The following is an 18353-nucleotide window of genomic DNA, read 5'->3' as shown; positions in this document are numbered from 1 at the left end:
CTGCACAAATGCTTTCAAATATTATCAAATGCACTGCACAAATGCTTTCAAATATTATCAAATGCACTACACAAATGCTTTCAAACATTATCAAATGCACTGCACTAATGCTTTCCAGTATATTCAAATGCACTGCACAAATGCTTACAATTCATTCAAATGCACTGCACAAATGCTTTCGATATATTCAAATATTTTATTGCGCTCCACATGGCTTTCAATTGCTTTCTACTGCTTTGCACAAATGCTTTAAATACAATTGTATAAAACGCTTGCAAAGTTGCAATATTTGCAAAGACATCATTTTCATTAATCATTGACTTGAGGAGTTGCAATCTTCATTAAAGTCGCATTCTTCATAAATCATTTGGGTTAAAGCCTCATTTCATTAATCATTGCTGAAAGACACCACTATCATGAATAATCGGCCTTAAAACTCTATTTTTCATACGCTTCAATTTTATTTAATCATTACGGCTTGCAAGGCCGCATTTTCATATACTCGCACCCTAGAGGTGTCATTCCCATAAGCTTATTGCACATTGCTCTATATTTAATATTTACTAATTGTCTTATCAAGTTTAAGTTTTGCAGAAACCGCAGCATAACGTGGAATTGTTTCTAAGCAGTGAACGGGGGATGTTTGTTGGAAAGTCAAACTCACCAACAATGGTCATGAATCTACTCTCGAACTCTACTCAACCTACTTCCATAATTCAGGTTTTAAAATCCAGTCTCGCCATTATTCGTTATTGGGACGATTTCTTTGGGGTTAGGCTTTACTTCGTTCTTCCCAATATTCTCGCCCCTTGTCGAGTCCAGGTTTTTAATTCCACTTTTATCTCTTTATATTGTCAATACGCTCCCTTTTGCTTCACTTCATTTTTTAAATAACTCTTCACTTGTTCAATCTTATTCTTCTCTGCGGCCACCTCTGTCAATATTTTCTCATTCACTAATACTGGCACGATTTTATAAATGATGGCGCTTACGATTCGCTCCACCCTATTCTGGCATAACTTCAAAGCTGCACTCGGCTTGAATCCCAAAAGATTCGAGACTTGTTGGTAACTCAAAAGCAAAATTCATCCACAATTTTTTATTTTTTTTTCTTTCTTTTTTTTTTCTTTTTCTTATCTTTGTATTTTCATAAACTTCATTTCAACATTGATGGTCGGGACAAAATTGGCTATTATGTCAACTTCTTTGCCCAAAAACTCTTTCATCGTCTTCGGTCAAAGAGGGACAGCTGTTGACACCCAATTTTTACCCTCAACAACGTAATTTTTTTTAAAAAAATAATAATACAATAATAATAAAATATATATATATAAAATTAAATAATAATAATAATAATAATAATAATAATAATAAAACGAAATATACATATATGGTATCATAGTTTTAAATTAATTTCTCTATATATATATGTGGCTATATATATATATATTTATAAAATAATTCTTGAATATAATATATTTTATTATTTATTCAAAAAAAATTGTCTCAAAAGATTTTTATTTTTAAAATAAATAGCTCTGTTAATTAGTTTGATTTAATTAATAGACTCATATTTCAAGTTAATTTATTTAAACTGAAGTTAATTATTTACTTTGTCAAAAATGAGAGGTTTGTTAATTAATTAATGCATACTCATCTTATTTTAATTTTAGACTTCTTCAATTTTAATTAAATTAAAATAATTGGCTTTTATAAAACCATGCATATTTTCAAGTGTATTTTAAATAATTTGTCATCTTCATAACATATGCATTTTTTTGTTATATAGTCATTATATCTTAGTAATATTTAAATTTGACTTATAAAAAAGAAAATTATTATTTACCATAATTAATTATTTCGTAAATTAATAATTAGTTACAATGAGGTTAATCATTTTACTTTTGTTAAAATTAAGAAGATCGTAAATTAATTCGTCTAATTTGATAACCAATTTCACTAATTAATTTTACGTTTTCATTACTTCTCCTAAATAACAAATAATTAATATTGAATTAACAATTGTTTTATTTTTATTCTTCCATTAATACTACAACACGCAAATAATATATATGCCATCTCCTCGTCAAAAAATAAAAATAAATAAATCAATAAATAAATAATAATAATAATAATAATAAATAAAGAAATTAAAAAAATATATATATTATTTATTCATCCGAAAATAAAAATAATTAAAAATAAAATAATAATATTCTGCACACCTTTTTGTCCCTCTTTTAAAATAATAATAAATAAATAAATAATTAAATAATGTTAATCTTCCGTAAAATAAAAAATAAATAAAAAATAATAATAAAAAATAATTTACTACCCACACTTTGTCCCCTCCCCGTTTCCCTATACTAATAAAAAACTAACGCGTGCCCCCGCCCATACCCCTTTGTCTCTAAACTATATATATATTTATATTCATCCGAAATAAATAAAATAAACAAATAATTTTGCCTATCTAAATACATATATATCTATATATATATTTATATTCATCCGAAATAAATAAAATAAACAAATAATTTTGCCTATCCAAATATATATATATGTATATATATATATATATTATATTCATCCGATTTTCATTATTATTTTTTTTATTATTATTTTATTTTTTAAATTTTATCTCTTTAATAAAAATTAAAAAAAAAATTTAATTATTTTAATCCACGCGTGCCCTACCCGTACCTATATTAATACTATATTAATAATGCCCATCACCCGTTGTCACCTGTTTAAAAAATAAATAATAATAAACATTAAATAATAATAAAATATATAATTGTTTTCTTTTCATCCAAATAATTTAAAAAATGAATATAATATATATATATATATATATATATATTTATTTATTTATTTTTTCTCGCCGCACTTTTGTACTATTTTAATATATATATATATTATATATATTCATCCGATTTTTATTTTTTATTTATTTTATTTATTTATTTATTTATTTATCTTTTTTTAATAAAAATTAAAAAATATATATTATTTTAATCCACGCGTGCCCCGCCCATCATCATTTGTCTCTGCAGAATATATATATATATATATATATATATATATTCATCTGATTTTAAAAAAAAAGAGTATAATATATATTTCCGCCTCCGTATTATTTTATTAATTTGTCCACTCCGCATTATTTTATATTTCTGCCCATTCCGCATTATTTTATATTTCTGCCCATTCCGCATTATTTTATTAATTTCCCACTCCGCATTATTTTAATCATCCGGCATTCCCTTTCATTTCCCTATATATACCCGGTTACTCACTCTAAAAAAGGGGTATAACACCAGGTTTACTTGGTTATTTCTTATGTCCTCCAAAGTTGATACTATAATGGTGTTGAGAAAGTTCTTTGCACAAGTTCATAATGTTTTCTCTACTACTATTAAAACCTTCAGAACTGATAATGGGAGTGAGTTTTTTAGCCATGAATTTCAATCTCTACTTTCTAGTCTTGGTGTCCTTCATCAAAGTACATGTGTCTACACTCCTCAACAAAATGGGATTGCTGAAAGGAAGCATAGAACCATTCTAGACATGGCTAGAGCAATCAGGTTCCAAGCTAGCATGCCTCTGAAATTTTGGGGTGAGTGTGTCACCACTGCTGTGTATATTCTTAACAGACTTCCTTCCAAACTTCTTCACTATAAGTCCCTCTTTGAAGTGCTTCACTCTTCACCTCCTTCCCTCTCCCATATCAGAACATTTGGCTGCCTGTGCTATACAGCCTATCCCAAGATCTCAGATAAATTTGCCCCTAGAGCTATTCCTGCAGTCATGATGGGATACTCCCTGTCACAAAAGGGCTATCTCCTCTATGATCTGCACTCCAAGTCTATGTTTGTTAATAGAAATGTAGTGTTCAAGGAGGATATCTTTCCCTTCAAAGACTTACAAGCCTCCTCTAATCCCTTGTTTCCGGTTCTCACTCTACCTCCACATACTGTTGATTCCTCATCTATGCCACTGCCTCTCTTGGTACCTCTTTATCCTCCTCATCCTTCTCACTCATGTCCTAACCCTGACTCACCTCCTAATGTTCCTACTCCTAGGAGGTCATCCAGACAACCCAATCCTCCTTTGTAGCTTCAGGACTTTGTCACTGCATATCATGGTTCCTCCTCTCCTTATCTCATATCTGATCATCTTTCTTATGCCCATCTGTCTCCCCATTATGCTCATGCCCTGGCTGCCTACTCAGCTTTAATTGAGCCTATTTCCTACTCTGAAGCTTCCCTTGATCCTAAATGGATCCAGGCTATGGAACTGGAGATAGCTGCACTGCAGGAGAATCACACTTGGAGTGTGGTGGACTTGCCCCCGGCAAGAAACCCATTAGCTGCAAGTGGGTATACAAAGTGAAATACAAAGCTTCTGGTGATGTTGAAAGTTATAAGGCTAGGCTGGTGGCCAAAGGGTACAGCCAACAAGAGGGACTTGATTACAGTGAGACCTTCAGCCCAGTTGCTAAAATGGTCACTGTTAGATCCATTATTGCTCTTGCTGCTTCCAAAGGCTGGTGCATTCATCAAATGGATGAGGTATACATGACTGTTCCTGCTGGCTTTGCAAGACAGGGGGAGCAAGGCAAGGTTTGCAAACTCCACAAGTCACTCTATGGCCTCAAGCAGGCTCCCAGACAATGGAATCTTAAATTGACAGAAGCCTTGGTACAACTGGGTTCATCCAGAGCCATTATGATTACTCACTGTTTACTAGACAAGCTGAGGGTGGTATTGTGATTGTCCTGGTCTATGTAGATAATTTCTTAATCACTGGCAGCAAACAAAATCTGATAGACTGCACAAGGAGTGACCTACAGAAGAAATTCAAGATGAAAGACCTAGGAGAACTTAAATTCTTCCTTGGGATTGAAGTTGCCAGATCCAGTAAAGGCATACATCTATCTCAAAGGAAATATGCACTGGAGCTAATAGCTGAAACTGGTCTAGGGGGAGCCAAGCCTGCAGCTACACCACTAGAACAAAATCTAAAACTAACCTCTGCCAAGTATGATGAAGCTGTTGCTCCAAAAGGAGAACATAAAGACCCTACACTGAGGGATCCTAACAGGTATCAAAGGCTAGTAGGAAGACTTCTCTATCTTACCATGACCAAGCCTGATCTTGCATTCTCAGTTCAGAAGCTGAGCCAATATATGCATTGCCCCAAGGAATCACATATGGATGCAGCACTCAGAGTAGTCAGATACATCAAAGAAACTCCAGGGCTATTCATGCCATCAGAAACATCAGAACAGCTCATTGCCTATTGTGACTCAGACTGGGGTGCATGCCTGGAGAGCAGGAGGTCTGTCACTGGTTATGTGGTTAAGTTTAGTGAAAGCCTCATATCCTAGAAGTCTAAGAAACAAGAGACAGTCTCTAGAAGTTTAGCAAAAGCAGAATTTAGAAGTATGGCAAACTGTGCAGCTGAGGTAACTTGGTTAATTGGTTTATTCAAAGAACTTGGCATTCAAGTTGAACTCCCAGTCAGAATGGTGTGTGATAGCAAGTCTGCCATACAAATTGCTGTAAATTCAATATTTCATGAAAGAACCAAACACATAGACATAGACTGTCATTTTGTAAGGGAAAAAATATGTCAAGGGGTCCTGAAAACTGAATTCACGTCTACTAAAAATCAGCTGGCTGATCTACTCACAAAGGCCTTGGCAAAGCCCAACATCAACTACTTCTAAATAGCTTAGGAGTAATGGACTTGTTTAAGCCATGAGCTTGAGAGGGAGTGTTGACTAAAGGTATAGTTAGTCAAGCTACCATGGCTAATTAATGGTAGTTAAGCTAACAAGAGTGGTTATTTGGTGGTTAGATACTAACTAATAGGTTGTTAGTTAGTTATAAAATTCAGTTAGAGTGTATGTGTACACAATACAGAAATTAGTACAAATACATATATATGTACATGTATCAGTGAGGGAAAAATACAACTTGGAAGATATTTCTTTCTCTCTCTTTTCTCTCTAAACTCAGAAGCTCTCCCTCACTCTCTCTCTCTAGCCTCGTCTCTTCTCTTCTATTTTCCTCCATTAATGGAGCACTGAGAACCTCCATTAATGGAGTTTTAGCATATCTATATTTTCTTATCTAGCTTGTTACACATCCATATCATGTTATGCACATTGGAAAGTCTAAACATGCAAGAAGTGTCAAAGTTCCACGTGATTAGTCATTGATGAAAACTTATATAGAACATGTTTATTCTTTCTTATAATTGTAAGCTAAATATTGACTTAATACATTAATAACCTTTTAAACTTGTTAGTAAAATTGATTTAGATATTCAAACTACGGATTATTCTAATTTATAAGAAGAAAAAAGGCAATAAGCAAGAGGAGGAAAGAAGAATGTTCAAAGTCCTACTTCACTTAGCTTTCGAGGGTTTCATTATGTTCCCCGCCAACGATTCGAGGTAGAAGTATGCTGACGTTGAGTCTAAATTAAAGGATCTATTGTTGAATAAATACTTTTGGCAGCAAAATTTCTTTATCATATACGAAAATATCATCTAAATGTATAATGTCTTATTTGAGCACATAAATACATGATGTAAAATTTTATAACATTTTTAGTTTAAATATTGAAAAAAAGAAATTGTGTGTGATTTGAAGTGTTTATTATGTAGTTAATCACATAAAATATGTCAATTTCATTTAATTATATACATCATCCTCAATCAAAACGGGCTTGAGATTTTACGGCTTTTTGAGGCTAATACAAATAAACAAAGGAGCAAATATATTTTAAGTGATTAATTTTTTTATTTTATTTTGTACGTATTAGGCACATGAGAATGCATTTTTAAAAATCCAAAATTTAAACCTAGCTCGTGATGATATTTTTTAATCATATACTCTTTAGCAGAGATGTATCAACCTCGTGATGATATTTTTTTTAATCCTTTTGGGGTATTTGAATATGAGGATGATGGGAATTCTTACCGGCTCAATTCCTGGTTACATAAATTTTTGCCTTATTAGTAAGAATTTAACTTCCCGTATTCTAATTTTCTCCCCTATTTTTTTTCCCTCTACCTTTTTTTATTAAAAAAATGAGGGTGGGCCCCTTTTAGCTAGATTAGTCCACGTGTCATGTATGAGTCTCTCCATGTGGCAGAGAGTTACTGTAAAGGATAAGCCAATGGACTTGAGTACCTTTCTAATGTGGACCCTACTACCCCCTCTTTTTCTCCATGAATAAATAAATATAACAAAATAGATAGAAATAGTGACTATATATTTATTATACATAGACACTCTCCACTATTTTTTAAGATTTTCATTTTATTAAATAATAAAGTATATAAATTTGTAGTATTACATTAGTCAATTTTACGTGATATTATTTAATTTGATATTTTATTAGAATAAAAAAATTAAAATTATAATAGGATAATATTATTTTGGATACGAACTAAAAAAAAATATCGCGTAAATGTGACGGGGAGTAGTAAAGTTTTATATATAGAGAGAGAGGTAGAGCAAACATTTGGCTTCTTACATTTCTCTGCCTTCTGTTATAACATACAGAAAAAATTGCCCCTCGCCCAAAATAAGCCATGGAAAACAGCCCTCAGCAATCGGCGGCGAATGCAGCGGCGGCGGCTGCAGCGGCTCAGTCCGCTGGGTACCCGACTCATCCACCGTACCACCATCTCCTTCAGCAACAGCAACAGCAGTTGCAGATGTTTTGGACCTACCAACGTCAGGAAATCGAGCAGGTTAACGATTTCAAGAACCACCAACTTCCCCTTGCCCGCATCAAGAAGATCATGAAAGCTGACGAAGATGTCCGCATGATCTCCGCTGAAGCACCTATTTTGTTTGCCAAGGCATGTGAGCTTTTCATTCTGGAACTCACCATTCGTTCCTGGCTTCACGCTGAGGAAAACAAGCGACGGACTCTGCAGAAGAACGATATCGCTGCGGCGATTACGCGGACTGACATTTTTGATTTTCTTGTTGACATTGTTCCTAGGGATGAGATCAAGGAAGAGGGTGCTGGTCTTGGGCCTGGCATGGTGGGCTCCACAGCGAGTGGTGTTCCGTACTATTATCCACCAATGGGACAGCCTGCTCCATCGGGGGTGATGATGGGAAGGCCTGCTATGCCTGGGGTTGATCCTTCAATGTACGTTCAGCCTCCGCCACCACCATCGCAGGCGTGGCAGTCCGTTTGGCAGGCTGCTGAGGATAATTCCTATGCTGGTGGAGGCAGCAATGGACAGGGCAACCTTGATGGTCAAAGGTAACTTTCCCATTTCCTTCAGATCTGGGTAAAGCTAGGGTTAGAATAAATAAATTTGTCAAGTGGAGTTGTTTTCTTCCATTGTTTCAATTTTACTCTTATCAGATAGTAGTTACATATATTTTTTTTACATGTTTATTTTCTTGCATGTTGAGCACAACTTGGGCACTCTTTACCAAATTCGAGTAATGTACTTGAATGACTTCGTGTATTCTCCTTTTACTTTGTAAACAACAAATCTTTTCTGCAATCTCATTGATGTTGCAACATTGAGATAGAAGTTACACACTACACTTTCATCAATCAATTTTGCTTCATATTTTGCATCCTTGGGGAAAATGATTTGGGGAATCTGGATTTTGTGGGCGTCCAAATTTAGAGCAACGAGCTGATATGCTTTCACACATTTGTTTGACACTTTTTACGATAAAGGAGTTCATGATTGATTCTCTTAATCGGATATCACAAGATTTTTTTTGCGGTGGAAACTGTCGTAAGTCTTGATGCTAAGATGGCGCCAAAGCATCATACGTTTTCAATTTTCTTACCAATTGAATGATTATATATGCATTCCTGGGATATGCCATTCATAACCATTACCTATTATCCTGAGAAACAACTGATATCTGATGTATTGGTCGGTGTTGCAAAATACGAAAAATTGTTATCCATTGCCCACAGCCTTTTATGTAGTTTACATGCATGTCAAGGTACAGTTCTTGCTTTTTCCTTATTACGTAATTATTGGTTATGCTAATGCATATTGAACACTTGGCCGATAGGTAAAGTGGGATTAAATTCGTTACTAAACCCATTGGCTTAGAATCTTATAGGAAAGTAAATCCAGAGCAATTTGTTTAGTTGGAACTTTTTGTCTCTTGTTAATAGTGTTGACAGTTATTTGGATTTTGTTAGCTCTTTGATCCTAGCTTAGTACTCATGTAAGGGAACTAACTCTCTTTCCTTGTATACTTTTGCCTTTCGCATCACCTTGATGCTCTTTAATGAAATCTTTTACTTCATCAAAAAGAAAAAATCCCGAGCAAGTCCAAAGATCTAGGATAGTTTGATTTGGTTAGTTATAACCATTTCTTTTCTCCTTTTTTGTCCTTTGTGTGAATGCCAAAAAAAAAAGAGAAACCAGGACTGCTATGGTGCGCTTTGCATGAGCAGTTAGCACGCTAACGACTTACTCTTCATGGTAGAAGCTCATCTATATATTTCCCAAAAACTGCGTCAGTAGAGGTTTTCCCACTTTGGCTTCATGAAGCTAGAGTAAAAAAACATACACTGTCTTATGATTCATTTTTAGGGGGTGAGTAGAAGTTTTTTTTCTTGGGGGATGACAACGGAAACCCCACCCCACAGGGTAAACCTCCGCTCCTATGTAATAGCTCGCAAACCACAGAGGAGAGATAACTTGCCTAGTGCGACGAGCTCGACCTAGAAGGCAAACCCCTTGCTTTCGCGGGCAAGGGGTTTCGAACTTGAGACCTCTAACATGGAAGTCCCAAGTCCAAACCACTGGGCCACCCCGAATATAGTTCACCTTCAGAGAACAAATCATCTTACCGACCCATTAATATTCCTCGGACAAAAGATAAGTCTTTATCTTGAAAGGATTTTTTCTTCAAGAATGGAGATATTTCTGGGATTGATGAATTTTGTGACAATGGCTTCTTCAATGGGTCTTTCATCAAAGAAGAGATAATGGGTTCTATTGAAACAAACAAAAAATACGGAAACCAAATACTTATACTGCAGCTAAAACTGTAAAAGAAACTTTTTTGTTGAAAATGGTGGTGTGAAGCTTTCATAGAGAGGGTTTTGTGAAGCAGAAATAGACAAAAAATACAGAGAGTTTTACTGGACATTTCTGTTGTTTTCAGTAGAAAATAATACCAAGTGTACAGGAGAAAAATATGTAGTTGAATGTTCCAAACTTATTTTTTCTGTACTTGCCATGTTTTCAGTTCTAATCTAAAATTGGTCTTACTTTTTTATTAGAACTGTATGTGGTTGAATGTTCCAAACTTATTTTTTCACAATAACACATACTCCTTGTGATCCCACAAGTGGGTTCTAGGGAGGGTGAGGTGTACGTAAACCTTGCCCCTACTTGTGTGAGGTAGAGAGATTGTTTCCGATAAACCCTCGGCTCAAGAGAAGTGTTTCCAAAATCATGTTTGACAAATGTAAAAGTAAATGCTATGGTTAAAATACCAGAGAAAAGAAAAGTACTGACAAGAAAATAGTAAGGATAACCCAAGTAAAAGAAAGTAAAAGAAACGACAACAGTAATATAATTTGAAGAATAAAATAGTAATAAAATCATAATAATACTCATATTGATAAGTAGAAGAGGGAGCATACGATGTGCGCTAAGCTAAACCATGCTCTCCCTCAAGAAAGAGAGAAGTTGCTCGACTACCTACTAATCCTCTACCCAATTCTCAACCACCATGCTTTCCTAGCAAGGATCATGTTCTTAGTGAGTTGAAGATGTTTCATGTCATGTCTTATCACCTCTCCACTCTTCCCCGGTCTACCTTTAACTCTCTATAGACCTATCACATCCAAACTTAATTTTTTTCCTTTGTTTTAATTGAAAACTTGACAAGAGTTACTTCAAACACTTGCTTGATTGAAATTGTATATGTTAATGGATGATCATAGTTTATATTTATCTTGTTTTCATTTGGAAAATGAATTAGGGTTACTTCATTGTCTTCCGGAAGATGATTAAATATTTGTTAGTTTAATTCTCATAGTCGGGTAGATTAAATTCTTGAAATCCTCCGTTAATTTTTTTTCCTTTTATGTCCAATACTTATCATTGTTGTAAAGAAGAACAAAGCACAGGATGAAACTTTACTTTATCAAAATAAAAAGAAAGACTTAATGTGCTTTATGGTTAAACAAAGTTGAATTTCAGCTGCCTATAACATGTGGACCTAGTACCAGTATAGCATTCCCACTTAATTAAATAATTAATAGCAGTACATTGTTTCCATACCTCACATGAACTACCTTCTATTTGAATTCCTTGCATGTTAATCACAGTAAGTTCACATTGGTTCAACTAGCGGATCATCCAGCGGTGGTACTGTATTTATTGAATGTGTCTAGAACATGGTTTTCTGATAAGTGTTCTTCAAAGAGAACAACACCCCCTATGCAAACAGTTTGGGACTGAATTTAAGGTAAACTACCAGTAATTGAGGTCACGGGTTCAATCCTTGAAAACAGCCTCTGGCAGAAATGCAAGGTAAGGCTGCGTACAATAAACCCTTGTGGTCGGGCCCTTCCCCGAACCCTGCGCATAGCGGGAGCTTTAGTGCACCGGGCTGCCCTTTTTACCAGTAAGTGAGTTGTATCAGCTAGATGGAAACTAAACATGTCATCATAAGCCGTAAAACTGAAAAGACAGATTTAAAGTTATGTCCAAAAATATCTAAAATATTCATGGTGGGAACTCTCTGTTGTGTTTACCAGGAACCATCCTTCAACAGAGATGTACTTATCTCGCTTGCGATGTGGTACTTTTTAGAGATAGATAGGAATGTAGGATTAGACTATTCAGAAGCTGACACAAGTTACTTTTTTTTCCTTTCCAACTCAGCTTAGGCAGTTTACGATGTAATTCTGCTGGCTTTATTATCTAAAGAAGTCCATAATATATGGGCTACAGAATTTATAAATGTTGCCAAAGGCTTGTGATTTCTTTCTTTGATGCTGAACTTATCATTGTAACAACCTCTATTCATTGCCCTATTTATTCCATACCTCTTTTATCTTTTTTTGGTTTAGATGGTCTCATAATTAATGAGCTATTTGTATTCATTTATCCATGTGTATTCATGTTATTTCACTCCTTTTTGGCATGTATTGATTTGTTTGGTATGATGATGACCTATGATTGCTAAGGTTAAATGTTTTAGTCTCGAAAATGTTTTTCGTACTCCACAGTTATCTGTTTATGGGCTGTAGTTTATTGGTGTTGTTGTACTTGCAAGGCTAAGCAACTAATTTATCTATATAGTATTTGTTTGATGTAGTTTCTTAATATGGTTCTGTTTGAGGATACAAAACACTGATTGATCATTCATATGGTTCAATTATTAATTGTTTGTAATAATTTTTTATTTGATCTTGCTGCAGTTAAAAACCATGTTTGCTGTTGATCCGGATGCTTAGATGCACAACGGAAGCTATTAGTTACAAATGCTACAGGTCCTCTCAAATGTGAATGCACCTTATTACTATTGTCCATGTATACTGGCTTAACTGTAATGACTTGAATCCTTTAGTTGTTATCTGTATAAAACTGTGTAGTTTATCAGAATATTATGGAGTTTTGGTTTTTAGTGTTATGATAAAATTGATCTTACATGCATAACAATTGTGTTATGTTACTTTAATCAGTTATCTTTTTGCCCTATAGTGTTTTGACTATTGCCTCGTGCTATAGTAATATGATGGTGCCACCAAGGCTTATTGGCTATGGGATGATTAGTAAGGCTAGTGGGCACCCAAGAGTTGGCCTATTGGTCAATGACGTAGGTGCAGATCTTGGTGACTAGTGTTCAAATTTCAGCATATACAAAAAATATTAGGTGATTGCTTTTTTGATTCTCCTAAATCCTTATAGGCAGAGTTACTCGGTGTTTGTACTGAAAGGAGGTAGCATGTACCCAATGAAATAGTTAAGATACGTGCAAGCTAGTCGAGACACTACAGAAAGGAAGAAAAGATTGCAACAATGCTTTACTTGTAGAGTTCTCTTTTCCTTTCCTTATCCTTAACTTTTTCTCTTGTTTGGTTCAGTATATATAACTTTGATGTCACAACAGTTCTTTATTAGTCCTTGTAAGTCGAGGTGAGATCAGCTGAATTGATAGGGATAACCATAAGTCATTAATCGTGAAGCATAGTTGAATGCAGGGAAAGACCCTTGCTTAAATATGTAGAAGGATTTGCGACACTAAGGGGTCGTTTGATTATTGGGATGGCATAAATAAGAAAATTTATGGATAGAAATATTATATGGGATTAGCTATACATCTTTTATATGGGATAGTTAATCCCACCATTTTAGTGCATCTTATAGGATTAGCTATCTCTTATCCCATCAACCAAATGCAATAAGTTATGAGTGACTCATGTCATGTCTAATCACATCTCTCCAAAATTTATTCGAGCAACTTCTACATCTCTTTATAGCCAACATCTTGCACCTTCTCACTAGAACATTTGTGCATCTTTTCTTCACATACCCAAATCATCTTAGCCTAGTATCTCTCATTTTGCCTACCACGGATGCGACTCATACTTTTTCCTGAATAACTTTGTTCTTGATCTTATCTATCCTAGTATGCTCATACATTCATCTTGACATTCTCATTTATGTTACTCTCATCTTCTGGAACGTACGAGTTTTTGATTGGCCATCACTCTCCCTCAAACAACATAGCTACTGACCACAACTTTATAAAATTTACATTTAAGGTTTGGTGGCGCATTTCTATTACACAAGACACTAGTTGTGAGCTTTCATTTAATCCACTTTGCTTCTATCAACATCATCATCAATCTCCTCATTTTTGCTTGATTTATTAACTCCAGATACTTGAAATTTTCTTTCTCGTGGGTGATTTGTATATCAATCCTTAGTTCTATATATGTCACGTGGGTTATGTCAGTGAACTTACACTCAAGTATTATGTCTTAGTCTCTGCTCAATGTGCACCCTAGAAAAATAAGCTTCTTATAAATAAGAAAAACAACTTCCTTAACTGAAGTAAGGAAAACCATTTCATAAGCGAAATCTCAAGTTTATTGTCTCCTTCCATCCCACCTGCACCCTTGAACCCCCGTTAAATGACCTTGGGATAATGAGCCTGTTTGAATGGACTTAATTTTCAGGCGTGTTTGGTAAAATTTCAGAATTTTTGGAGTTGGCCAACTTATAATTTGTGGCTTAACAATCGTTTTGCTTTGATTAATCTGTTAACTTCTTTTATTATCATAAATAATTATTTTTATTCAAAATAAATTAAACTCCCAACACTTAAAAAGTACTTTTCAGCACTTGGATCTTGAATTCAATCAATTCTAACGGACTTATTTTTTTTTGCTTGCATATATATTTTTTATTGAGTCCCAAGTGTTAAATCTTTGAGAATACACTAGCTAGCTTACATTGTTCCACACTTTTAACAAAACTACCCTTAGCTAGCTTACATTGTTCCCACTTTTAACAAAACTACCCTTTTCTTGTAAGATTGAGTCTCTATTGAAAGACTAACGATGGAGATGAAGAATTGTTAGTTCTTCGACAGAACCAAATCTTCACAAACAGCGATGTCTTTTATAAGAAAAGAATTTCTCAATAGAATTAAAAATACAAAGTTTATATCTCTTTTTGTTGGTTGATATATCTCTTTTTATATACACAACTATAGTCCACGCATGACATGCACATTCATCTAACTAGGACAAACTTGTATGATTTTGCTATGAAGGAATGACAATAATTTTGAATTATTCGAAGAAAGAATTTGTTTGTTCTCTCTTTTAAATTTACTTGCAACCCGACCAACAAAACCATACGTGCATGTCATATAGCGTCTCTCATCGTCTATCTAAACAGTTTTAAGACAAACTTTGCCATGAAAATGTGAATTTTGTCGAGCATTTTAGGTTCATACTTTGAAGGTTATGTTCGAACCCAGCATGCAATACATCTAGAAACCATTTCCCCCATTTCAGAGCAGAAATAACCACTTGATAATAGGGAGGTTAAAACATCTAGAGGAACCATTAGGTACAAAGAGGATTAGGAGAAGGGAGAATTTACTCACAAAGGAAGTGTGAGCAAGTTGAAACATAATAAGTAACAACGAAACAAATTCACATCAGACTCAAAAACTAAGATTGACAAAGGGCTCGCATTATACAGGCCACATTATCCAACAAATCAATACCCTCATTCTTCTTTCTTAATTATACTTTCCATGATAAAGCATCTTTCATGAAGAAAAAAAACAGAGAAACATTTACCTCTGTATGACTGCATCAAGAGCACCAGAAAAGTAAAACTAAGTGATAAGTATTTTGATCTGGAATATAAGTGTACAAAATTCCAATATGAGGGTGAAGGGAGAAGGTGGAAGGTGAGAAAGTCAATTTGAATGCTATTAACTCAGACCAATAAGGAGAGTTCAGAATAAGATCTCAGAGATATCCAACAGCCAGAGGTTACAAATTTAAACTAAATTGTGAGAACTGTCATCGTTGCTTCCTTCTATATCTCCATTTAGCTTTCTCCTTCACACGGCCTGCAGTTTCACAAAAGAGTTTCAGTTGTCTTGTTGCAAAGCACCACAATATACATTCTGAAGAAGAACAGGGATTAAAACAGTATTTCTAGATAGTTCACTGCCATGGAATTATAAAGGCATTTTACAATCCAGGGAGCAAAACATCCAAAGCTGCAACAGGATCGGTATTCTGAAAGAAGAAGACTAAAGATAGGTATCAAATAAGAAAATACTAGACGAGGTTGACTATAGCCCTTTTTTTCATGTTGGGACAAAATGACAATACTTGGACAGCAAGTTCAATAATACGTTGCCAAGACACTATGCTATTAATTTTGCATAGTTCAGTTTTTTGCACATGATGGGTGTGGCCTAGCGATCAGAAAGCTAGCATGGACCATGAGTTAATAAGTTCAAATCCAAGCAGGGACAATAACAGTATGTAATTTCTTCCTATGTGAGCCTTGGTGGACAGAAGTACTTGGTGGATTCAAGGTGCCTACAACTTGGCCCTGAAGCACAATCATCAAGATTTGAATATTCTGTTTCTTTAATATTATAGAAAAATTTCATTTTTTCTTCTTTATTCAATCAAATGATTAATAGAAGTTGGACGGATTCATGACTTTTTTTTCACATGTCTCGGAGGGATTCATAACTTAAGGATATATTCCCTTCCTGGTAGCACCTTTCTTCATACAATTTAATACATGAATTCAAATTGGTGGTTTTGGTAAGAGTAGGGAAGGGGAAAAGGGCGAGGACAAGGAATTCTCTACTCATTGATATTCTTTTGACGGCCCGAGATTAGTATGGAATTGGGATCCATAAAGAAAAAGGATGAAGTATGTTTACAACAAAGGTTATCATACTTCCTACAATCCCAAGAAAAACATGAGATCAATTTTTGGTAATATAATGAGACCTTTTCACAAAAGGAACTAGTAAATTTAAATGCATATTAAGGAGATTAAAAAAATTCCTTACTTTTTAAAGAATATTTTTAGAACATTGTTTGGTTATACAAAATAATTTTTTGGTTAGTTTTTGTAGATAAGTTTTTCAAGTTTGAAAATTTAGGACCAATTTTTCCATGAATTTTTCTTTCCCACGCACAAAAATTCAAAAAAATTCAAGTGAAATACATGTTCAAACACCAACAACAACTTCCAATTACCATTTTCCAACATTCAAAAACTTTTCTTTTCGTTTCAACCAAATTATGTCCAAACGCTTACTAAAATTTCCAGAAAATCATGTCTTTTGTTTCTTCATATTCTTATGTCCTAATTATAATGAAATAGTACTTCTAGTAGCATCAAAATAATTAAGAGAATGTCTAACAGAGCTCATAATGGTATTGAAATGAAGGTTAAGCTGCCAATACTAGGACCAATCCACACAGAAAATGCATCACTTGGTTAAATAGGAGCAATGATCATCATGTACCAGACTTCACATGGTCAAATTTAACATACTTAAACATAGCTCTAGAATTACACATCCCTTGAAACCCAACAGATAGCTGGAAATATTTTGTGTATTCATGATGAAATCCAAACAAGAGAAAAATATATTTTATGTCAGGCATTAAAATGGAATTATGCATAAAGAAAACTGCCCCTTTTTCTTCTCAACCGCAACCAACAAAACTCCTTCTCTTTTGTGAATGAACACCTATATTCACTTGTAAAGCTAACTCCAGAATCATAATATAGATTAACTCGGCTCTTATCAGCAAATGTATCATTCTCCTTACAAAATATAAAAAAGCCTATTCGACACCAATTGATCGGTGCCATTTGCATACAAAAAATACTGTGAAAGAATCCTATGGCATGACATCTTCATATAATAATGTAATTAACACCTAAACCTGAAACTAATCAACCAGATCTAGCGAAAATTTAAGAGAAATATCTGCAGATTCACATGAGATCTGGAATTACCGATTAAGAAGCGCCAACAATAATGTTGTTGATAGGAATGAAGATCAATTTGACAAAAAATCCTACAAATCCCATCACGACGAAACCGATTGCAGTACGAGTAGCAACTTTGGTGAATTCTGCACAAAAACATTCGACTAAATTGAAGAACACGCACGCACATATACAAATCGATGCATTGAACACACAAAATCACAATAGAAGTGAAAGTAATACCTTTGCGATCGGGCTTGTGGCACCTCTTAACAAGCCTAACGCTGTCTTTGGCGAAATCTCTAAGGGGATCGAAAACAGAGTCGAGAGCATCCATTTTGTTAATAGAAAAAGTTCCAATTACGCTTCCAAAGAAAGAATTTTATGGCACAAAGAGTTCCAATTACGGTTTCATTTTCATCTAACCCGCTATAAAGAATTTGGGCCTGGGCCCTGCCATCCAAATGGGCTTCTTTTCTTAAACCTGAGGGCCCATTAGACCATGATTTAAAATAGAAAGTAAGAAAATAAGAAAATAATTTTTTTTTAGATATGATAAAAAGAAAGAATGGGAAAATTACAATAAATAGACCCAATAATAAAACTATTTATCCAAATTGGTTCCGGCCCAAATTATTTACCCTTAATGTCTACTCATGACCCAAACTATGTATTCTTTTACCCCACTTTCTCCTTTTCAATTTCGCACATGACGTCAATATCACTGTTGTGAAATAATCATCTGCAATACTTCATCGGTATATTGATATCATATATGTATCATATAGGATAAAGCTTAATTCTTTGT

General features: G+C 34.3%; 2 protein-coding genes across 2 annotated transcripts; one reads left to right on the top strand and one right to left on the bottom strand.

The window, feature by feature from the left end:
• Positions 1-7528: 7528 nt before the first annotated feature.
• Positions 7529-12682, top strand: LOC129896017 (nuclear transcription factor Y subunit C-1-like). Its single transcript, XM_055971835.1, has 2 exons — positions 7529-8301; positions 12463-12682. Exons 1-2 carry the CDS (start codon positions 7613-7615, stop codon positions 12464-12466), a joined length of 693 nt encoding a protein of 230 aa, XP_055827810.1. The 5' UTR covers positions 7529-7612; the 3' UTR covers positions 12467-12682.
• A 2714-nt stretch (positions 12683-15396) lies between these two features.
• On the bottom strand, positions 15397-17948 carry LOC129896669 (protein transport protein Sec61 subunit gamma-1). Its single transcript, XM_055972607.1, has 3 exons — positions 17789-17948; positions 17573-17691; positions 15397-15641 (listed from the first exon to the last, which is right to left on the bottom strand). Exons 1-2 carry the CDS (start codon positions 17880-17882, stop codon positions 17576-17578), a joined length of 210 nt encoding a protein of 69 aa, XP_055828582.1. The 5' UTR covers positions 17883-17948; the 3' UTR covers positions 15397-15641; positions 17573-17575.
• Between the last annotated feature and the right edge of the window lie 405 nt (positions 17949-18353).

Source organism: Solanum dulcamara, chromosome 7, assembly GCF_947179165.1.
Source record: "Solanum dulcamara chromosome 7, daSolDulc1.2, whole genome shotgun sequence".
NCBI lineage: Eukaryota > Viridiplantae > Streptophyta > Magnoliopsida > Solanales > Solanaceae > Solanum > Solanum dulcamara.
This window is presented reverse-complemented; position numbering and strand designations above follow the sequence as displayed.